General features: G+C 42.6%; 1 protein-coding gene across 1 annotated transcript in view; it reads right to left on the minus strand.

The window, feature by feature from the left end:
• Positions 1–20,986, minus strand: part of CDCP1 (CUB domain containing protein 1) — a 54,754-nt gene that overhangs the window by 19,345 nt on the left and 14,423 nt on the right. Inside the window, exons 2-4 of the mRNA XM_075921871.1 lie at positions 11,261–11,473; positions 7,521–7,877; positions 4,503–4,871 (exon numbers count right to left, since the gene is read on the minus strand). Coding sequence (XP_075777986.1) covers positions 4,503–4,871; positions 7,521–7,877; positions 11,261–11,473 — 939 coding nt within the window. The remainder of the gene's footprint in view (positions 1–4,502; positions 4,872–7,520; positions 7,878–11,260; positions 11,474–20,986) is intronic.

Below are 20,986 nucleotides of genomic sequence, written 5' to 3' on the forward strand. Positions count from 1 at the left end.
CATTGGAAAAATCATCATCACCAAACAGTGGTTTCTTTGGCAATTAATAATTCCTCTCTTGAGTAAACCTAGCACCAAGTCTTTAGAAGTTAGATGGCTGTTGAATTAGTTTTCGATCTCATGGTCCCCATGATAAGACTAGTACTAAGCTGTTCATTTGTCTCAATATATAGAGTTGGGCCAATTCTGGGAATCTCTTCCAATAATGCTACCCTAAACATCAAGGTTTCTTTAAAAAGCAAGAAAGGGACATGCATCCCTTTTGGAGGTTATAATCTACCAACATGATGAACTCACTAAAAAATGGAGCTAGTCTGTTATAGAAAAAAACAATAAATGGTCTGGTAGCACTTTATAGACTGACAAAACATGTAGATGGTATCATGAGCTTTCATGGGCACAGCCCACTTCTTCACATGACCAGTTATGAGTTTGGGATGTGAACACTCAAAATAAATAGGAGAGGGGAAGGGCGGGAGGGAGAGAATAAAAGAAGGGCAGCCGGGATGGGGGGGAGGGGAGGATGGACAGAGCATTAGTAAGTATCTGGAGAAAGAAGTGAAAAAACAAATAGAGCCAAAAAAGTACCCAGACATGAACTACTTCAAGACAGACCCAAAAGAGAAAACAACAGAACTCCTCTTGTTGTTACCTACAGTCCACAACTCAGACCCCTCCAACACATTATACACAACCTACAACCCATCTTGAAAAATGATCCCTCACTCTCAGATGCCTTGGGAGAAAAACTTATTCTTGCTTACAGACAACCTCCTAACCTGAAACGTATTCTTTCTGGTAACTGTACCACACAACCACATCATAAGCCTCCAGGAACACAGCCATGCAACCAAAAGAGATGCCAACTCTGCCCACATATCTATACTGGCGAATTCATCACTGGAGCAAACAACATAAGCCACAAAATCAAAAGGTCATTTGACTGCACATCCAGTAATTTGATCTATGCTATTAAATGCCAGCAGTGCCCCACTGCTATATATATATTGGACAAACTGGACAGTCTCTGCGGGAAAGAATCAATGGACACAAATCAGATATACGTACAGAAACCTATTGGTGAACACTTTAACCTTCCAAATCATACTATTACAGATCTTCAAGTAGCTGTCTTGTCACAAACCAGCTCTACAAGCCAGATCCACAGGGAAGCCTTGGAATTAGAGTTCATCCGCAAATTCAATTCACATGCTAATGGACTAAATCGTGATGAAGGTTGGTTAGGACATTTCCAATTTAACAACCATTGAAGGTGCTAACAGCTCTCTGAGTAGTATCCTTCCTGACATGGGAATCTATCTATTGAGTCTGATTTTTATCTGCTTAGGTTTAAGTACCTATTCTCCAGATACTGTACTTACTGATGCTCTTTCCCCACCCTCCCACCCCCCTTCCCCTCTCCTATTTATTTCGAGTGTTCACATCCCAAACTCATAACTCCGGTCATCTGAAGAAGTGGGCTGTGCCCACAAAAGCTCATGATACCATCTACATGTTTAGTTAGTCTATAAAGTGCTACCAGACCATTTGTTGTTTTTCACTAAAAAATGTTTGCTACCTACAGATATGTTCTATCATGAAGGCTGATCCTGTCCGATCAATTAGTCTTATTCATAGAGTAGATGGAAAATTCTTCAACGTGAACAAACAGGGGCTTTGTTTCCAAGTAGAGGCATCTCACAGTAACTAACTTGCTTGCTATCTATAGCAGTTCCACTGATGTGTTCCTCAAAGCAGCAATTTTATCTTATTGCATAAGCTATAATTTGTGCATCTCCAAGCACTTGTGTTGAATGAGGATAATCACTAAAAGTTCATGGATGGTGGAGAAAATGAAAGTTTCCTTCGCCTTCCCCACAGCATGGCCCTTCCAGAATTTCTCTACTATAATCAGTTAGTCTGACTCCAAAAGCAACTTCCACACAATTGGTGCAGTAACTGCTTCCCCACATGAATTGAATGTCATACATCATACCAAAATGACCCATGAGGATGTCATAAAAGGAAAGGAAATTTAGAAGAAATATTGATAGTTGAAGTACGATGGTTAAGATATAGTACAAACCTCGACAAAATGGCCTACTATTAATGTTCTCCCTCACAGAATTCTGAAATTAAATAGGCCAGTGAAATATGTGCACCACTCTGAGATATGTGCACTCTATCTGATGGGGGTAATAACAACATGACAACAGTTCCCTCCAATTTGCCTTTGAGTTTGGACGCGGAGGACCAGAATTTGCCCACCCCTGTATACTAAGACACAAGCTAACAGGTCAGTACTAGTCTTATCACGGAGGCCATGAGATCCTAAACTAATCCAAAAGTCATCTGATATGAATGTTGATATCATCCAGGACATGGTATACTGATTAACACTCTAACATGACAGAGAAGAAGTTATTTTACTCTGAGAGGAACTGTGAGGTACAACAGACACCTCTTATCCCCACCACATTTTCTGTGATATGCCCTAATTTGGAACTCACAAAAGGGCACATTCTACACTTGTATCTAGTGTGGAGTGTGAAAGGATTTTATGTATAAAGTCAGATAACAGTATGGTGATACCAGCTCTCAAAGTCTTCCTTGGCTAACACTGAGCCAGCAACAATCTAGAGACAAAACGAATCCTGACACATACACACACATCCCATCATCATCCAGTTAGGGAGCCTCCTCTATTCTGAAATCATGGGTGCTGATAGCCACGTTAATTACAGATCTTGCATTAATTTATAAATGGAAAGAATCACAGAATCTCAGTCAATGTACTCTAGAAAGGCCTCAAGACACCTACTCCAAGAGTCTGTAACCTTTAATGGCACTTTCAGAAACAAGTACAGTCATAATAAAACAAGAAAAGAAAATTTAAATTCCATTCAAAGAACATTAAGCATAAGACATAAATGTAAAAAAACAAACAAATAGGAACTGTCTTTAGCACAGTTTATTATGTTGCCTGAGTATAACAGTCTCCAAAATGTTGGATGTTAATCCTATAGATTGTACAGACTGCAAAGCTTATCCTGTTATTTTTTTTAAGTTACACCTGTAACATTATCTGAACATATTCTCTGGTAACTAAGTACATATACAAAGCAGACTGGAGAGATTAGTTTAGATTAGTAGGCATGTAGTGCAGTACATCAGGGGGTTGATTTTTAAAAACACTCACTATTCAGAGCTTCCACTAAATGCAATGGGTTAGGCCAACATAGAACATTTATGAAAAACCATAGCTGATCTCTTCAGTGCTTCAGTTTTCACAGATTGATTCCATTTCTTCCCAAAAAGAATGTAACGAATTCGGCAAGGATGTTAAATTGTCTTGTGTTTTGCCGACAAGGACAGTTTTCCCTTTAAAATCATTCACTCAGGAAAAGGCTATGTGCTCTTCTGTGATAAGAAATTCCAATCAGTGTTTTAAATGGAGTTCTTTATATTGATTTTAAAGTGACCTCTAAAACCATTCAAGATAGTGTATGTTTAATATCCAAGTAGCATGGCCAACAGCCCCAGAGATTTTAACAATAGTTGGTCAAACAACTCAATCTGTTTTCGATGCAAAAGGGTGATGAATGTGTTAGTCTAATAACCGCAGGGCAGCAGAAGATGCAAAATGACCTGGCTAATCTAGATAAATGACATGATATAGCACAGTGCTCTTTACATTCAGCTAGTTCTACTAGTAAAGGGTCAGGATCCAGATAAAAGTTATCTTCTTTATTATTACCCTGCTGGAAGATTCTCTGATACTATGGCAATAGACACAGTACAAGAACAATACTAAAGAAGTCCTTAATTTTATTACTAATATAATACGTAGGATTAAAATTGAAGTAATTTTAAATATCCAATTTACTTTTTACCACTCTTGCTATCACTAGCATTTTATTCAGCTTGCTCAGTTAAACTTGTCAGTTTCACTTTGATTATGCTGCAGCCAGGTCCAGTCTCCGGCTCTCATGTACAAGCTTAGCACTGCTGTGTTTGATTTTTTCAACCCTTTCAGCAAGTTATGAAAGTGTTTGAGTCAAATAAGTGAAAATAAAATTGTACGACATGAAACACAGAATATGTGTTGAAAAAGAAGTTGGGGGTGTCATTTGCTTTATTTTATTTCTAATATCTTTTACTCCTGCTTACAGAGTAGAGAATCTTGTTCACCTTACTGTAATGAAACCTCTCTGGCATCCAACACAGTACCACAGACCTTTCAACATTGCCTAGCAACCCACTTGCTTAAACTCAACTTGGATCCAAAGTTCAAAGATTCCAACAGCAGCCAGTCAGAAATAGTATTCTCTTCGCCCCCCCCCCCCAAAAAAATCACTGCCTGTGTAACTCAGCCCCGATGTTTATAAACAAAATCAGAAAGCCTAATTCCAAGTGCTCTTTCTGCCAAATTCATATCAACAAAACAACTGAGAAAATTAAATAATCAGCATAAAGAGGGAAACGGACAAGTGGTTACTTACTCTCTTCATTCTGAGGATGTTGAACTACAATCTGAAAAAGCAGACGGAGCATTCCAGGGTTCTGATCATCATGATCACAGCCTTGCAGGGACAAGTTGAAATTGCCAGCAATATTGGCAGGTTGTTTGTCGCTCAGTTTATACACCTCAGGGCTACCGTACAATCCAGGTAAGTAATACTCCACCCTTTCCTCTTTCCTTTCACAGTTGGAAAGGCTATAGTTGCGGAAGAAGATGCTTGCTCTAAGGTTAGAAGGAACAACAAACTGCCACGTCATGAGCTCGTCTTCTGGGAAGCCCAGTGGGTAGTTGGCAGACATTAGGGTTGCTGACATCTCTCCTTTAAAAGTAGATTCAATAATACACAACCCTGTTACAGAAAAAATAGGCAGCCATTAAAGAAAATACATATTCACTTGCACAGTTCAATAGAAATGGCCAAGCAGACCTTCAAATAAAAAAAAGTCACTATACATCTCAGCGATAGGCCGAATTATAGAAGAAAACAGAGTGCATATATTTGACTTGCTGATGTTGTCCTCTAAAGGCTGATCGAACACAGTACAGGCAGTCCCCGGGTTACGTACAAGATAGGGACTGTAGGTTTGTTCTTAAGTTGAATTTGTATGTAAGTCGGAACTGGTACATATTGTAGGGGAAACTCTAGCCAAACATTTCTCCAGAGCTCAGTTTTATTCTCCCACACCTCACTTCCCTCAGTCCTTTATTCTCAAGCTGAGGTGTCTGCTGAGAAAAGCCGCTTCGCGTCTCCCTGGTCTGCTGGGGGGGTGGGCGCTAGCTTCGCGTCTCCCTGGTCTGCTGGGGGGAAGCAGCTAGTGCGGGGTTGCCTCACCCCGTTTGTAAGTAGGGATCCGATGTAAGTCGGATCCATGTAACCCGGGGACTGCCTGTAAAGAATCTGTTGTTGGCTTAAGAGTTCAGCTCCAAAAACACAGGCTCATTGGTCTACTATATGTGTGAAGAATCCAGCCTGGCACCACAGGAGAAAGTTGTGTGACACATGTAATTGTGTTTACTGACACTGCCTCTCTGAATTTCATGTATAATATCACAAGCAAGAGGACATTCAAATCACTGGAGAACTTAAGTGTAGAGATTTGAATCTAAGGATCTAGGAAAAATATACCAGACAAAAGTCGCAAATGTGTAAGGTAGTAGCTGAATCCTGACCATAGCCTTGTAACATCCTTGGCATGTGAATTAAAAACTAACCTCCTGACTAACCAGGCATCACTACAGAAAGCAAAAAGCAGGATAACTACTACTATATTCAGGCCTCATTGCTGACCCGCAGCATGAAGGAGGGCAACACCCTGTTTAATCAACAGCTAAAAATTAGTGGGACTGCCCTCTTGATAAACCACATATCTGATTTTTACCTATGTAGAGACAACTATGTTTTATATCCAAAGCACTTTCCACCCACAACTAATGATGACTGTGGCATTCAGATAAAAGGTGGAAACTTCTCAAAACCAAAATGTGTTTATATGAGCAGTTCACAGAGGGCTCCATCCTTTGCCATGGAACCTACAGATAAAAAATACAGTTGTGCAAGTTTCACATTACAGAATGGGCTGAAACAGAGTATTACACATATACAGTCACAAGTAGACAGGCTGATTCATCTTCCAGGCATCCTTCTTATGGTTTTTTAAACTGCAATGGAAATCTGAGGAGATCAGCAAATTATGAAGGAAGAAGCTATTAAACAGACTCAATTGCAATCTTTGTCCATTCCTATCACGTCGTTATTTGTATGTTTTTACTCTTTGGCAAATACTTTTGGTTTGGTTTTTAAAATCCTATAAAGACTCAACTTAAGAAGAGTTTGGATGGAACAGTTTGATTCACAAATAGGGAAACCTGAAATCTTTTCATAATTATTATGTGAACTGATCAAGCTAAAAATCATGAAATTAAGTGGACAATCTAAAAACTTAAAAAAAAAATAGAATAACTACGAGAAGGGAGAGGGACATTAGTGAATTAGCAAAGTAATTACAAAAGTAAAAATTGATAGCAAGGATCACTGAAGTAAGGAACATGATTAAGTTCTGGAAATATTTCAGTGGATTTTAATAAGATGGGACTAATGTGTGAGGATGCAGAGAAAATAGGAAAGTACTAGTGATTAAACCTATATTGTCTGTGATTTTTAGTTTCATGATTCCTCCTCCCCCCCCATTTCAAGTTAAACAAATATAGGTTGAACCTCTCTAGTCCGGCACTCTCTGGTCTGGCATGATTTTAGTTAGCTGGATGTCCATTTATCATGGGTGTAGCCAAATCTCCCATGGACCCAGATGTCTTCTAAGAGTCCAGTAAGCAGTGGAAGTGTTGGTAATGCTGCTAGACCAGGGTTACTCAATTTTGGAAGCCCTGGGGGCCACAATGATATTCATAGTACATGCCAAGGGCTGCAACTTAAGCGTGGTTGCGTATACATGCAAATATATGTGAAAATAGCTTCTTTCACACTGACGGGCATGAATACAAAGATTAAGGCAAGTCTACACAACATGCAGGCCCCATGTAAGTCAGTTCTGCTGATACTAATAAAATGCAATATTTATTCAATTTCCACCCATATGACAGCACTTTTAATGAGCAATGACAATCCCGGAATTTAACTACTAAAATGCATATCAACAGAAGACCATTATATTGACTACTTTTTTATTTTGGCTTCACAGCAATCCATGAATTTAATTACTAAAACACATATCAACCCAAACCACATTGCAAACCCAAACCGCACCGCGGGCCACAAACAAACGGGCAGTAGGCCGCATGCGGTCTGTGGGCCACGTGTTGAGTAGCCTTGTGCTAGACAATACTGACCTCCCGTGGTCCAGCAAATTCCCTGGTTTGGCACCGATCAGGTCCCAAGGGTGCTGGACTAGAGAGGTTCAACCTGTACAAAGATTAAAAACCTTTTTGCAAGCTACAGGAGCTAAAACTGCAAATAAACAAGTACATAGTATACTGTACCTACTTTTTATGGAAGATCTGTTTGCTATGTTAAAGCCAGAAGTGGGGAGATGTGAATTCCATGGGATCTGCAAAGCCATCACAACACCTCCCTGAACCTTGACCCGAGACACAGAGCCATTTCTGCAGAACGTTCCAATGTTGACTGTAGTAGCGTCGATATAGCTGCTGATCTTGTAAGTGATTAAATCGGGACAAGTGTCTGTGGGCCCAATCTGCCTTAGCCATGGTGTAGAGAATTTCAGTTCAAGTCCAACCTTCTTACTGGCTTTCACATCCCAAATGAAGGTCCTGTTAAGGCGAGGCAATCCTGATGGCTGAAGATGAACATCTCCAAAGGGGCATGAGCCCGACATACAATCTAAAAAACAGGGCACACACAAAGCATGTGCACAAAGCATCAACAGTTGAGGAACTTGCTGTTTTCCCCCTCCCCTCACTGTGTTTATATTTTTCTAAAAAAAATACCTAAATCCCCACCACCACTTAAATTACAGTGTGCACGTTTGTTTAACAGTTAACAAATTGCAGCAAATTGCTTTTTTAACACAATAAATTACATGCATTGTACATTTCCCTGCAGCCCTCTTGAGAAAGCTGGAACACTACGGACAACCTTGGCTGTTCAAAAACTTTAAGACAGACCCCACTGTAATAATAAGATATATTATTTTTCATAAAGTCAGATTTCAAAAAACAAATACATTTTAGTTTTTTTTATTTTTAAGCCTTCATAACTCATGTTTTCAAGCTTTCCTCCATAGCCATGAGGGCTACAAATGCTCTTCTTAAATGAAAACTGAGATTTGTGACTCCAGGAAAGACAGCGTTTAGAAAAACATCCTATACAGTAAGATTCTTGATACAATCATAAGAGTTGGCATTGCTGATGTTGGAAGCGCCTACAAGAGTTGCCGCTAAGATTGTGCTACACAGAAAGTGCTACCAGGCATCCAGAAGGGACTGGTGTATCCAGGGCTGCCGATGAGTGGGGAGAGCTGTTGCCCCAGGACCTGGTGATTTAAAAGGACCTGGGGCTTTGGGCTCTTTAAATCACTGTTGAAGCCCGGGTGGTTCTGAGGGCTGGGTGGAGGAGGGACTAACTGCCTCTAGCCCCACCCCTTCCCACCCAAGCCCACACCCCTTCCAAAGGCCCAGAGCTGAACCCCAATGCTCAGGGCCCAACAAAGCCTCCTGCCAGCCCTGGGTATACCAAAGCATTCAGGGACCTCCTGCAGTGATTGGTTACAATTTTTCAATTGCATGGTAGTCAAGAAATCCAACTTGCAGCTTCTGCATTAGTCCTGCCCCATGTTTATTTTGTCATGAACCGGATAACTAGGTAAGGCTAGTAACATCATTATTAGTATTAGATAGCCTTAAACTAATACCTTATTGTTTATAAAAGTTTATCAATTTTTAACGATATAGGCCAAAATTTTCCATGTCAGATGTCTGTCTTGGGGGCTATATTTTTCTGGAAATTTTCAGCCAAAATGGTTCCGCCATTTTTTAAGTCCAAAGGGAAAAGTATATCGTTTTCCCTCATGCTAAAAAAATCTAGCAAACTTTTTAAAAAAGCTTTAGGAGATGATAGGACGGTGGGAGGAGTGGAGTGGCAACTTATGGCTAAGACAATTGAATGGAGAACTGGATTCTTTCCCGGACTATCCGACAGAGTTCCAATATGCTGCTGTTTCAGCCACGTAAACCAAACTTTTCACAGGTGGCTACTAATCATGCATTCCTCCCTCTTGGACTGCCCAACTTGAGATGCTGGGCTAAACATTCAAGGCTGCAACTCTACGTCAGCGGGCACTATAAAGATGTAAATATCGGTTAAAACAGTTAACCAGTTAAATGATTAAACTTATACTGTTAAACAGTACAAGTTTAACAGTATAAGTTTAACTGTTTAACTGTTGGCAGGCTGCACAAAGCAGCTGGGATTGGGGTCCAACCTGATCTGCCAAGCACGGCAGGGGCTGCTCCAGGCTAGCCTGCCTGCCATGCAGCTAGATCCCTGCCTGCCTGATGTAGCCATGGTTGGGACCCACTGGCTGGCCCAGCGCAGCTGTGGCTGGAGTTATGCCAGCCCGCTGCTTAGCCAGGATCCCACCTGCTCAATGTGAACTGGGCTATTCAGGCCTGGTGTGGCTGGTTACCCAGTAGCATTCCAGTAAACGTAATATATATAACCTTATATACCCCTACTATGAGGTGCTATGCAAACTGGGCACTCAAAATTAGTGGATGCCTCTAATCTTACTTGCTGTGCCTCACCTATCCATCTGGAAAAAGGAATAATTTTACACCCTCACCTCTCAGGGGGCGTTGTGAAGATAAACCCATTAACATTAAAGCTCTCAGATACAACCGTAGTGAGCACCATAGGAAAAACCCAGAAGGGATTTAATAATTTTGCCTTCAGAGCTAAATTTAACAGTGTGAAGTAAATAAGGCCTTATGCCCAGGCCCACTGACGGGGGAGAGGGGACAAAAGGAGCAGTTGCCCTAGGGCCTGGCAATTCAAAGGGGCCCAGAGCTCCCAGACACCCCTGCTGTTACAGCAGTAGTGGCTGGACTCCGGGCCCTTTAAATTGCCACTGGACCACAGTGCCATGCTATGTGCGCCGTACAGCTCTGAAGGCATGGCGGGTAGGACACACTGGGCAATGCGGAAGGCTGGCTACCCCTGGCCTCAGAGTTTACGACTGAGACCTTGCCTCTTACAGGAGTACAGAACAGCCACTCCCACTCACTTTGCCCACGCACCATACAGGCTGTCGGCTCCCCTGCTTATGCCTTATTTATTTTGTTTTACCCTCATTGTTTTGTGCACAAACAGCATAAAACAAAAAGTGTGCACCATGCGTTCCATGCAGGGGGCCCTATGGAAAAAACAGTATGCTTCTGCAATTAAAGACTGCATCGTAATGCACGTGCACAATGGGGACAAATTAAAGTGAACAGGCAACCGTCATTCTGCCATTTCCTAGCTTTTGAGTGCCTGACTTTGCAATTTTAAGTTCTATTAATGTAATCTGTGTGTAATATGTATGTATATCACCCTCTGTTGAGCTGAATCAAACCTCTCCAAATGTGTATCAGCTAACAGAGAAGGATTAGCTATAATTTCTGTGCTTTTGGGCCTGTGCTTTTTGAGTACGAGGATGAGAGTATGTGCACTGTCAGATCATCACAGTGAGATCAGATGTGCAGCAGAGCGATAGCCATTAAGTCCTAGATATCCCACAATAGGTTATCCAATAGTTGTACTGTACATAGTGTGAACATTAATGACCATACATAAACTGCATGCACAATGTGGAAAAGATATACAGTCCTGTCTTATGCGCCAACATGCATCTATGAATGTTTACTCATTATAATAAACCCAGGATATTCATCTCAATAACTCTACCTCATACCTACAAAAGACTAACCCTACAGCAGCCAGATTTGCTAGCATGGGACTCTGCTCCCATGTATCCAATCTCCATCCCAGAACCTGCACCCCCCTGAACCTGCACCCCCGCCCATAAAAAAGTGCAGCCTTTGAGCACATACCAAAATCTTGGAGTTGCCCCCCATCAAAAATTATTGCCCACCCTTGCTATAGTAGTTACTACAAGATGGCATAATGAGCAAGATATCCCCATGTGTTGTTATGAAGCAGACACTAAACTAGAAGGTGAGGAGGGGTTAGAAATTCTAAAAGGGGACATTTGAAACATGTCTTACCAATGTTCTTTTGGATTTCCATGACTAAAAATTTCTCTGGTGCTGCACACTTGAAAGTATAATTTTCTATTTTCACAGCAGTAGTTATCCTAACTTCAGATTTGCATGTTTGTCTCAAACAGATTTTACAGTCTGGTTGCAGTGGAACAGAAGATGCACGTTTAATTGTTACTGTGATGTTGTCCTCAGCATGAAGGGATATTACAAAAGAATCTGAAAAGAAAAAAAAAAAGAAGATGCCTCAAAGTAAGCTGCACGTGAATATCAGATCATTTCCCCACACAGCCAAGGATATTACATTTTTAAAGAGTAATGTTTTAACTGTGTTCTTAAAGTTTGAAACACTGAGCCCACAAAAACACTTTTTAAACCTACTTGAAACAGCTGCATTCCAATTTTTTTGCTTATGCTAAATGAGAAAAGAAAGATACTGAGTATCACATAGGAACAGCCATACTGGGTCAGATCAATGGTTCATCTAGCCTGGTATCCTGTCTTCTGCCATGGCTAATGCTGGGTGCTCAGAGAGAATGGACAGAACTGATAATCAGCAAGTGATCTATTCCCTATTGCCCATTCCCACTTTCTGTCAAACAAAGGCTGGGACACCATCCCTGCCCAATAGCCATTGAGGGACCTATCCTGTTGCACACATGCAGTACCATTCCTGCATCCGTTCACTTGTATTGTCCTTGTTTTATTCCACTCACAGTTGAGACACTAATATTGGTAACATTTGGGTCGAGATTCCTCTGAGGATCTGGGCCTTACTATTCACAGCTGCTAGTGTCCAAACTTTGGCTTTGGCCCGGTTCTCCCTACCACAGAATCCGTTTCCATGTCTGCAGGCACATATGAGGTTATGATTCAATTCAGGAAGCGTATATTGCAGTCAGATTAGAAAATGAGCCTTAATTGGAGTAATTGTACATAGCAGAAAGCACTCATATTAGTAAGAGTGCAGTGACAGCACCATGTACCTATTGCCTCACCACTATTAGTGACAATACATATGGGCAGAGCACTATGCGGATGCTAAAAAACAAAGTAGAAGGGACAAAAGACAGGACTATGCAGCACTTTGAAGACTAACAAGATGGTTTATTAGGTGATGAGCTTTCATGGGCCAGACCCACTTCCTCAGATCAAATTGTGGAAGAAAATTGGCATGACCATATATACCAAAAGGATACAATAAAAAAAAAAGGAACACATAGAAAATAGACAAATCAGAATTTAGAACAGAGGGGAGATGAGGAGGAGAGGTTAACCTATGTATTCACTTTTTTTTTTATTGTATCCCTTTAGTATATATGGTTGTGCCAATTTTCTTCCACAATTTGATCTGAGGAAGTGGGTCTGGCCCATGAAAGCTCATCATCTAATAAACCATCTTGTTAGTCTTTAAAGTGCTGCATAGTCCTGTCTTTTGTTTCAGCAAGACCAGACTAACACAGCTACATCTCTATTACTAAAGTAGAAGGGAGTAACACAACCTAACATCCATTTTTAAAATACAGGTTGAACCTCTCTGGTCCAGCAACATCTGTGATCCGGCAGAACCAGAGAGCCCCTAGACCAGAGATCCCCAGCAGCTGAGGCGCCAGCAACTGGGAGCCCATCCAGAGGGCCAAGAATGGAGCCGGACCTGCAGCCAGGGAGCTGGTGGCCCAGATCCAAGCCAGGGGACCATGAGCAGAGTCGGTCCAATGTCTGGGGACAGGTAGCCCAGCCTGGGCCAGCAGCAGAACCTGGCCCTTGGGACTGGCAGTGGGGTTGGTGGTTGTGGGATGGGAGCCCAGATGACAGGCTGGCAGCTGCCAGAGAGAGCCTGGAGGCCGGCAGCAGAGGGGCCAAAATTGACCATCCCTAGTCCAGAAAACTTCGTCATTCAGGACCAGGCAGGTCTTGAGTGTGCTACCCTGAGGAGGTCCAACCTAAATAAAAACACACTGCATTCTACATGCGAGCTTCTCCTGTTTTGTTCACAAGGAGTGAAGTGAATGCACGTTAAATTGAACAATGGAACTTTATTAAACCCTCATTCTATGCATTCCCTATTCCACTGACATGCTCTCAGTTACTGTCCCTGCCTAAAGGATCCACACAGACATGGCTTCATCTTCCCCACACTTCATAGTGTATCCCTGCAGGTTTGGGTGCAAGGAGCAGAGTCCTGCAATGTGAAGATTTGGACTCCTTGGCTGTGTCTACACTGGCATGAATTTCCGGAACTGCTTAAAACGGAATACTATTCCGTTTTCAGTTTTTCTGGAAAAGGAGCGTCTACATTGGCAGGCTGCTTTTCCGGAAAAGCCCTTTTTCCGGAAAAGCGTCTGTGGCCAATGTAGACGCGCTTTTCCGGAAAAGAGTCCCGATCGCCATTTTCGCGATTGGGGCTTTTTTCCGGAAAAGACTACTGGGATGTCTACACTGGCCCTTTTCCGGAACAGTGTTCCGGAATAAGGACTTATGCCCAAGTGGGAGCAGAATAGTTTTTCCGGAATAGCAGCTGATTTTGTACAGTAGAGCGTCGTTGCTTTTCCGGAAATTCAAGGGCCAGTGTAGACAGCTCGCAGCTTATTCCGGAAAAGCGGCTGATTTTCCGGAATAAGTGGTCCAGTGTAGACACAGCCCTCCTGTGTATCTTTTGCCTACTCTTGCTTGTCATATGACTTGGCTCTTGTAATGAAATTACACTTTTCATTTGGAGTATATGACTGCCAGAAAGAGTTCAGTCCTCAAATGATATTGTACTGTGGATATGGTGCTAGTGTACAATGCTAAAATCACAGGATAATTGATTGGTTGGGCAAAACTATTCAATGAACAGGTAGTAATTTGCTAAACTGAACCTCTAAACCAAATTTGACAGTGCGGTGTTTGACGGCATAAATCACGCAGGATACAAGAAGCAAAATAGCATAACTTTGCACTGATCTGGAGGGAATCTGACCATAACTGTCATCACTTTGGTATTCTGCAAATTTCAAATTCAGCCTGGGAGTAAGTGGGTGAAATCTGCATGGAAGTCATTGGAACTTAGCCAAAGTTGAATACAAATCCAAAACATGTTGGGGATGGTAAGAGTGCTTTGTTTATAGAGTCACCTATCAGCTGTTTATATGACCGTCTATTTCTTCTTCCCTGCATCCCCACTATCACAGTGGGCAAGATATACATTATTGCCAACTGTCATGATTTTATCATGAGTTGCAAAGCTCCCAACCCTTGGGTCATGACTCTATACTAGAAAACCAGCTTTCATTTTAAAAAAATGTAATTTCCTAGCCTTCATGGGTACAGAGCTGTGCCTGAAAAAACAAACCCTAGGGCCGTGATCTACCGGTCGATTGCAGGGGGCTCCGTAAGTCGATCTTGAGCTCCCTCTGAACTGTGCGTCTGCGCACAACACATTTTACATCTGCCCTCCTCATTTGCTGAGCAGCACCCATAGATCAGAAGGTGAGTAGTTGTGGCGGCATGGTGGGCTCTGCTGGGCAGCATCTTGAGGGCTGAAACACCCCGGCCAGCTGGGCTGGATTAAAGACTGGCAGCCGCATGGCCAGCTGGCTGTGGCATTCAGCCGGGGGAGGCTGCATCATGCTTTATCTGGTCAGATGGCTGCCCTCTGCTCCAGCTCAACTGGAGAAAGGTGCAGCCATTGCGGGCTGAGCGTGGCGAGGCTGGGCGGCGGCAAAGAGGAGCAGCTGCCTGACCCGCTGGCCATCCCAGCTAAGCTGCACCATGCTCCACGTGGGCTAGAGCAGAGGGCAGTCACCTGACCAGCTGGCCATGGCTTTCAGCCCGCGGAGGCTGCGCTGCAGGGGCTGGGTTAGCTGGTTCCAATGGTGCCTTTGGGGCTAAATAGCCATGAAGTGATTCACTTTCAAGTGACACAAACCACAAGCTGCTGCTTCCCCAGCCGGTAACTGCTGGGACTCCCCGAGTGCAGTCAAAGCTTTTCATGGCACAAACTCCAAAGCTGCATCTTTCATTCATGTCTCCATTTCTTTCTCTTTCACTGCAGCTGATTGTCTTTACCTGCTACCCAATGCCTGGGGCCTCTCCATCACTTTCCCCACTGGCTCTGTCTATGTGCAAGATATTAATTAATTAACATTACAGAAAGGAATCACCTTCCCCTTTACTCATCCCCATGGCAGCTCATTTCTACTGGCTGTGTCTGTGCACCGGTTCTATGTCTTGTCTATTCCCAAGAGCCGCTGCTGTTTAAATACAAACCCCCAGATTCTAAGAGCCTCAGTCTCTCCCCAGCCACAGACCTGCCTGGGCCTGCCCGCCGGGGAGTTTCCCTCAGTGCCTGGGAATGAGGATGGAACCTCTGCTGCTTTTCCTTTCCCTGTCATCTCCCAGATGTAGCTGGTCCAATCCGGCCCAGTGACAGTGAAGCCTGGAGAGACCCTCACATTGACCTGCGCTGTCTCAAGTGAATCCATCACTGACAGCAGCTATGACTGGAACTGGGTCTGGTGTGGTCCTGGGAAAGGGTTGGAGTGGTTGGGTACATATACCCATATAATGGAAATACACATTGCGCCACATCTTTCCAAGGGCAAGTCATCATATCTGAGAGCAAAGTGGGGCAGCCACCAGACCAGCTGGAGCACAGCGCAGCCTCGGCGGGCTGAACACCATGGCCAGCTGGTCGGGCAGCTGCCACTCTTTGCTCCGGCTGGAGCCAGGGCCCTGTGAAGCTGTCCCTGCGTGTTCCAGTTCCAGAAGACCATACTGCCTAGCATTGTAGCCAGACAGGAACCCCCCCTCCATAACATCCATCTTTGCTTGCCTGGAGCACACAGGGCATAGAGAGAGAGCAGTAAAATCAGCATAGTCTTTGAAGCCTTGACAGAAGGCCCGGATATGCTGGCTGCTGTGACCCTGGATGGCTGTAAACAGAGATACGCCAATTGTTGACCTCGAGGCTGCGAGAACTGCCTTGACTGAAACCCATATTGATACGAACACACACTTGTCCGGGGGGAGGAATCTCCCACCCAGTAAAGAATGTCCAGTACTCACAATTTAGTTCTCTCTCTTACAAGTGTAAATTAAATTAAAACTCCCTTGTAAGAACTGGCGTCACAAAGACGGACCAGTACAATTTGGCATCTTAGATAAGAAAGAGAATACGGGCCCCTATGGGTATAAAGATGGGTCCAGCAGCACACTTACTCTGAGCATCAATCTACCATCTATCTGCTGGTCAGGTTAGGTGATTGGCCTCCTGAGGTTCCATGGGGACGCCCACCTCGTATTCATCTTTCCTAGGAATTGAGGGACCGGCCCTGGCATGATACGCTGGAGTCGAGAGGCACAGAAGGGGGTAAAAATTGTACCTGTATGTGTCCTTTGTCTTAAGCGTATATATAGACTTAAAGCTCTTTAAAGATTAAGCTGTCACTTGGTTCCATTATTTCTATTTTCTATCTTTATTTTCTTTGTAACCATTTTTAAGATCTATATATGCTAGCAGTTAAGAAATAGAGCAATAGCCATTGTAATCATATGATTTATAAGCTTCTTTAATAAACTTGTAACTGTTTAAGCTTTAACCTGACTCCTTCAGTTGCTGTAACAGATTCTTGCTTTTTATTTCAGCTATACATCCTTGGCTGGCAATAATGATGAGTGGCGCACCTGGGCAACCTAAGAAACCGAAAATGTACAACTTCCACGTGGAATGGGAAAATGAATTTCTGTTCACAAATGTAAAAGATAAGAGCATATGCCTTATATGTCATCCAAGTTTATCACTAAGTAAAAGGGATAACTTGAAACGACACCACACATGAGTACATAGTAAATTCAAGGACAGTTTTCCCTTGAACAGCATGCTTCGTACAAAGAAAGTTAACGAACTGAAGGCCATTTTGAAAGCTCGACAGTCATTATTTTTTAAACCAGCAGCAAAAGGCACTGAAGCATCATTTTGCATTTGCCATCTGCTGGCAAAACACAAGAAATTATTCACAGATGGCGAAGTAATTAAAGAAGCAATGACTATGGCCACTGACTCTTTATTCAATGATTTTAAAAACAAAGAAGAAATAATGACAGCAATCCAGAGCCTGTAGCTTGGGGCTTTCACAGTAGCAAGACGAGCGGAATCTTTGTCTGAAGATGTCTTTCAGCAACTACAGAAGAACCCGAAGGACTGCAAATGCTTCTCACTGCAGTTTGATGAATCTGTCAACATGACTGACACTGCCCAGCTGATTGGTTTTGTGTGTATGGTTTTTAAGGATATGACAATTAAGAGGATCTTCTCATCCTTTTGCCCCTTAAAGAGACACCAAGAGGTGAGGATATGTACAACAAAAGGTATTTGCTTGAGAAAAACATTCCAATCAAGAAACTGGTTTCCATCACAATGGGTGGTGTACCAACCATGCTTGGCGCAAATGCGGGCTTTGTTGCATTTTGCAGGAATTATCCCAATTTCCCTCCTTTTGTCGATTATTACTGTATAATCCACCAACAAGTATTAGCAAGCAAAGTTCTGGACTTCTCTCATGTAATGAAAATAGTTGATAAGACTGTAAACTCTATTCAAGCAATACCCTTTCAACACCGCCTATTTAAATCCTTATTCAACAAACTTGATGCTACCTACGGTGAACTAATCCTCCATGCTAATGTGAGGTGGTTAAGTTGAGGGAAGGTCCTGCAAGATTTTAGAGCTGATGCCTGAAATTAATACTTTTCTTAAATCAAGGAATGACGTGTTCAGTGAGCCGTCAGACAGTGCATGGTTGCTAGACTTCTGGTTCCTTACATATATAACATCAAAACTGAACGAGTTGAACTGTGAACTTCAGGGAAAGGGCAGAGACTTAGCACACATGATCAGTGCCATGAATGCATTCAAATTGAAACTGGGTCTGTGGTCCTCCCAATTAAAGAATAAAACACTGCATCACTTCCCGAGTCTGGAGAGAATACTAGAGGAAATCAATGAGAAAGAAAAATGGTTCCACCCAGAAAACTTCTGTACACACCTAAGGAAATTAGCAGAGGAATTCAACAGGCGATTTCAAGAATTAGATACGATGGACCAAATTGTCATGTTTCTCTCAAACCCATTCCTTCAAGTAGAAGACATTGGCAGGTTGGCTATCAAATTTCATCAGGTACCTGCTTCTATCATCCTGTGCTTTCAAAGTGAAGGCTTACTGTGGCTCCACATACCTCTGGGAGACAGCGTTCTCCCAAATAAAGATACCAAGTCCAAGTAGAACACCCACCTCACAGATGCCCATCTGATGGACAGTATACTTCTAGCAATCTCAAACTACAACCCAGACTTGAAGTCACTGGCAGATAACGTTCAGTCACAGGTGTCAAACTGAGACTTGGTGAATAGAGGACAAAATGTATAAATACTTGATTTTAGATTTACATAGCTTAAATTTAAAAAATTGACTGTTTATTTTATAACAATAAACACTATTTTAATTTTTATTTAGCATAATTTACAAAATAGACTGTTTATCTACAACATTATCTTCGGGTAGATCTTCGGTTGCACGTAAATTCAAAAAGTGATCTTGGGTTGCAAAAGGTTGGTGACCACTGTCCTAGGGACTCAACTTCCAGAGGTAAATAAAAGGAATTCCAAGTGTATTGTATTTTAATCTAATTTGCAAGACAGTTTCGTGGTTTTCTTAGAACTTGACAACACTGCATTCATGTTACACAACTTTTAAAAGCTAAATCTGCCCAAACTATGCAATACCACCTATGCATTCCCTGTAACTTATAGTATGCTATCTCTATGACTTCAAAAATCAGGAATCAGACCTAAAAAACCCCCTTCTGATCTATGACAAATCTATACTCAATTTCCCATCCCTAAATTATTTTCATGGATTATCAAAAATGTTTGATAGATTTTAAATGTTTGTTTATAAAAATGCTTTCAATTGTGCTGTGTTTGATCTAAGCTATAAGAACTCTCCTTAAAAGACCTTTCAAGTTAAGAAATGCCAGAGTGGATTGATTGAACAGGCCAGTTCATGTTTACGAAGAGAGATCTGTTTTGCCACATGGATTTAATGAAACAATCTTGTCTTCCTAACTCAAAAGGCTACGGCTACACTACAAACTTTTTCCAGAAGAGGAAATGCAAACAGAGTGCTCATTTGCATAGCTTACACTCTCATTTGCATATTCTCTTCTGATCCTTTTTGCGGAAGAGGTTTTTGCGCAAAAAAACTCGTTTGCACAAGATCCCTTCTTCCTTCCTAGATTGAGGAAGAAGGGATCTTGCACAAAAGAGGGGTTTCGCGCAAAAAGGCACCGTTTACACTGCACTTTTTTGCACAAAAACCTCTTCTGTGAAAAAGATCAGAAGACAATATGCAAATGAGAGCACAATATATGCAAATGAGCTCTCCATTTGCATTTCCTCTCTGAAAAAAGTTCATAATGTAGCCATAGCCTTAGAGAGAGATGTTTACAAATTTGTTATGCAATAAGTGAGACCAGTGGGATTGATTCATCAGCACTGGAGACTAAAATGTATTTTTGTGCCAGTGAGAGGGTTGCTGTGCCTCATGGGGATACACTCAACACACCTCCAAGAGTACCGCTTTGCTCTTATGGGGGAATGAGGTGTCACATCAGGGAATGAAGGGAAGCCTTCCCATGCCAGGGGCCCTACATCCAGTTTTCATCAATATCAGTGCGACATGTTTGATAGTAAGTTTTAGAGGGAGCAAATTTGCAAGCCATTTATCCCAACAGAAGGCTGACTTAATGAAGTATTACCACTGCTATCACTTCAATTGACCTTGGCAGTGGCATCCTAATTCATACACTTGTTCAGCAGTTCTAGACGTGAAGAGGAAGAACCAGTATTATAAATGGCCACTAACAAAAAAATCCTGACCCTATTCTTCCCTCATTTCAATGCAATTAAAATATTCTTGCTCAGTTGAGCAAAGAAGTGGACTAGCATCATAATTCCTCACTTGGGGCCAATCCTAGTGTGACGTAGTGGGGGTACCTGGCTGGTTTCTATGCTGCTGGCTCTGGGGGAACCCCCACTGGCTGCCGTGGGTACCACGACCCAGCAAAACAGGATGAGTCACTATGCAAACCAGTGGCCAGACACCCCCCATGGAGAGGAACAAAGGAAGGTGGAATGCTGCCTTGGCTGGGGGGCAGGGCTGGAAGTGAGTGAGTTGGTTGGTGGCTGTCTGGGAGGATGGACGAGACAGCCTAGGGAGAGGAGCTGGAGTTTTAGGGGCCCAGTCTCCCCCATCTCAAGGGGGCCTGAGGCATCCTAGCCCAGTTCCTGTAACCAGATTACATCTGTGCTGCGCTGTGCTGGAGGAGCAATAAACCACCCTCAATTCCACTGGCTGGTACAGTCTGTTTGTGCCATTTCGGGGTGCAGGAGACGGGGAACCCCCAACGTGCCGTCACACCTAGTCTCACTGAAGTTAATGGGAAGTGCTTGTGCCTGCTATCTTCTCTTTAGGGCACTGGTTCTCCAAACACACAAAAACCACCTCATGGGAAATTAGGAAAATGCAGAGGTGAGCCACAAAAGAGTTTTTCTTTTCCACTTCCTGTTCTCCCACGCATAGCACTTCTCAGAGTGGAAATCTGATAAATTATTCTTAGATTAATCCCTATTTTACTTTTTTATTTGACTTTATGCTATTCCATACAGTTGATGGACAATATATATACACA

Source organism: Pelodiscus sinensis, chromosome 2, assembly GCF_049634645.1.
Source record: "Pelodiscus sinensis isolate JC-2024 chromosome 2, ASM4963464v1, whole genome shotgun sequence".
Taxonomy (NCBI): Eukaryota; Metazoa; Chordata; order Testudines; family Trionychidae; genus Pelodiscus; species Pelodiscus sinensis.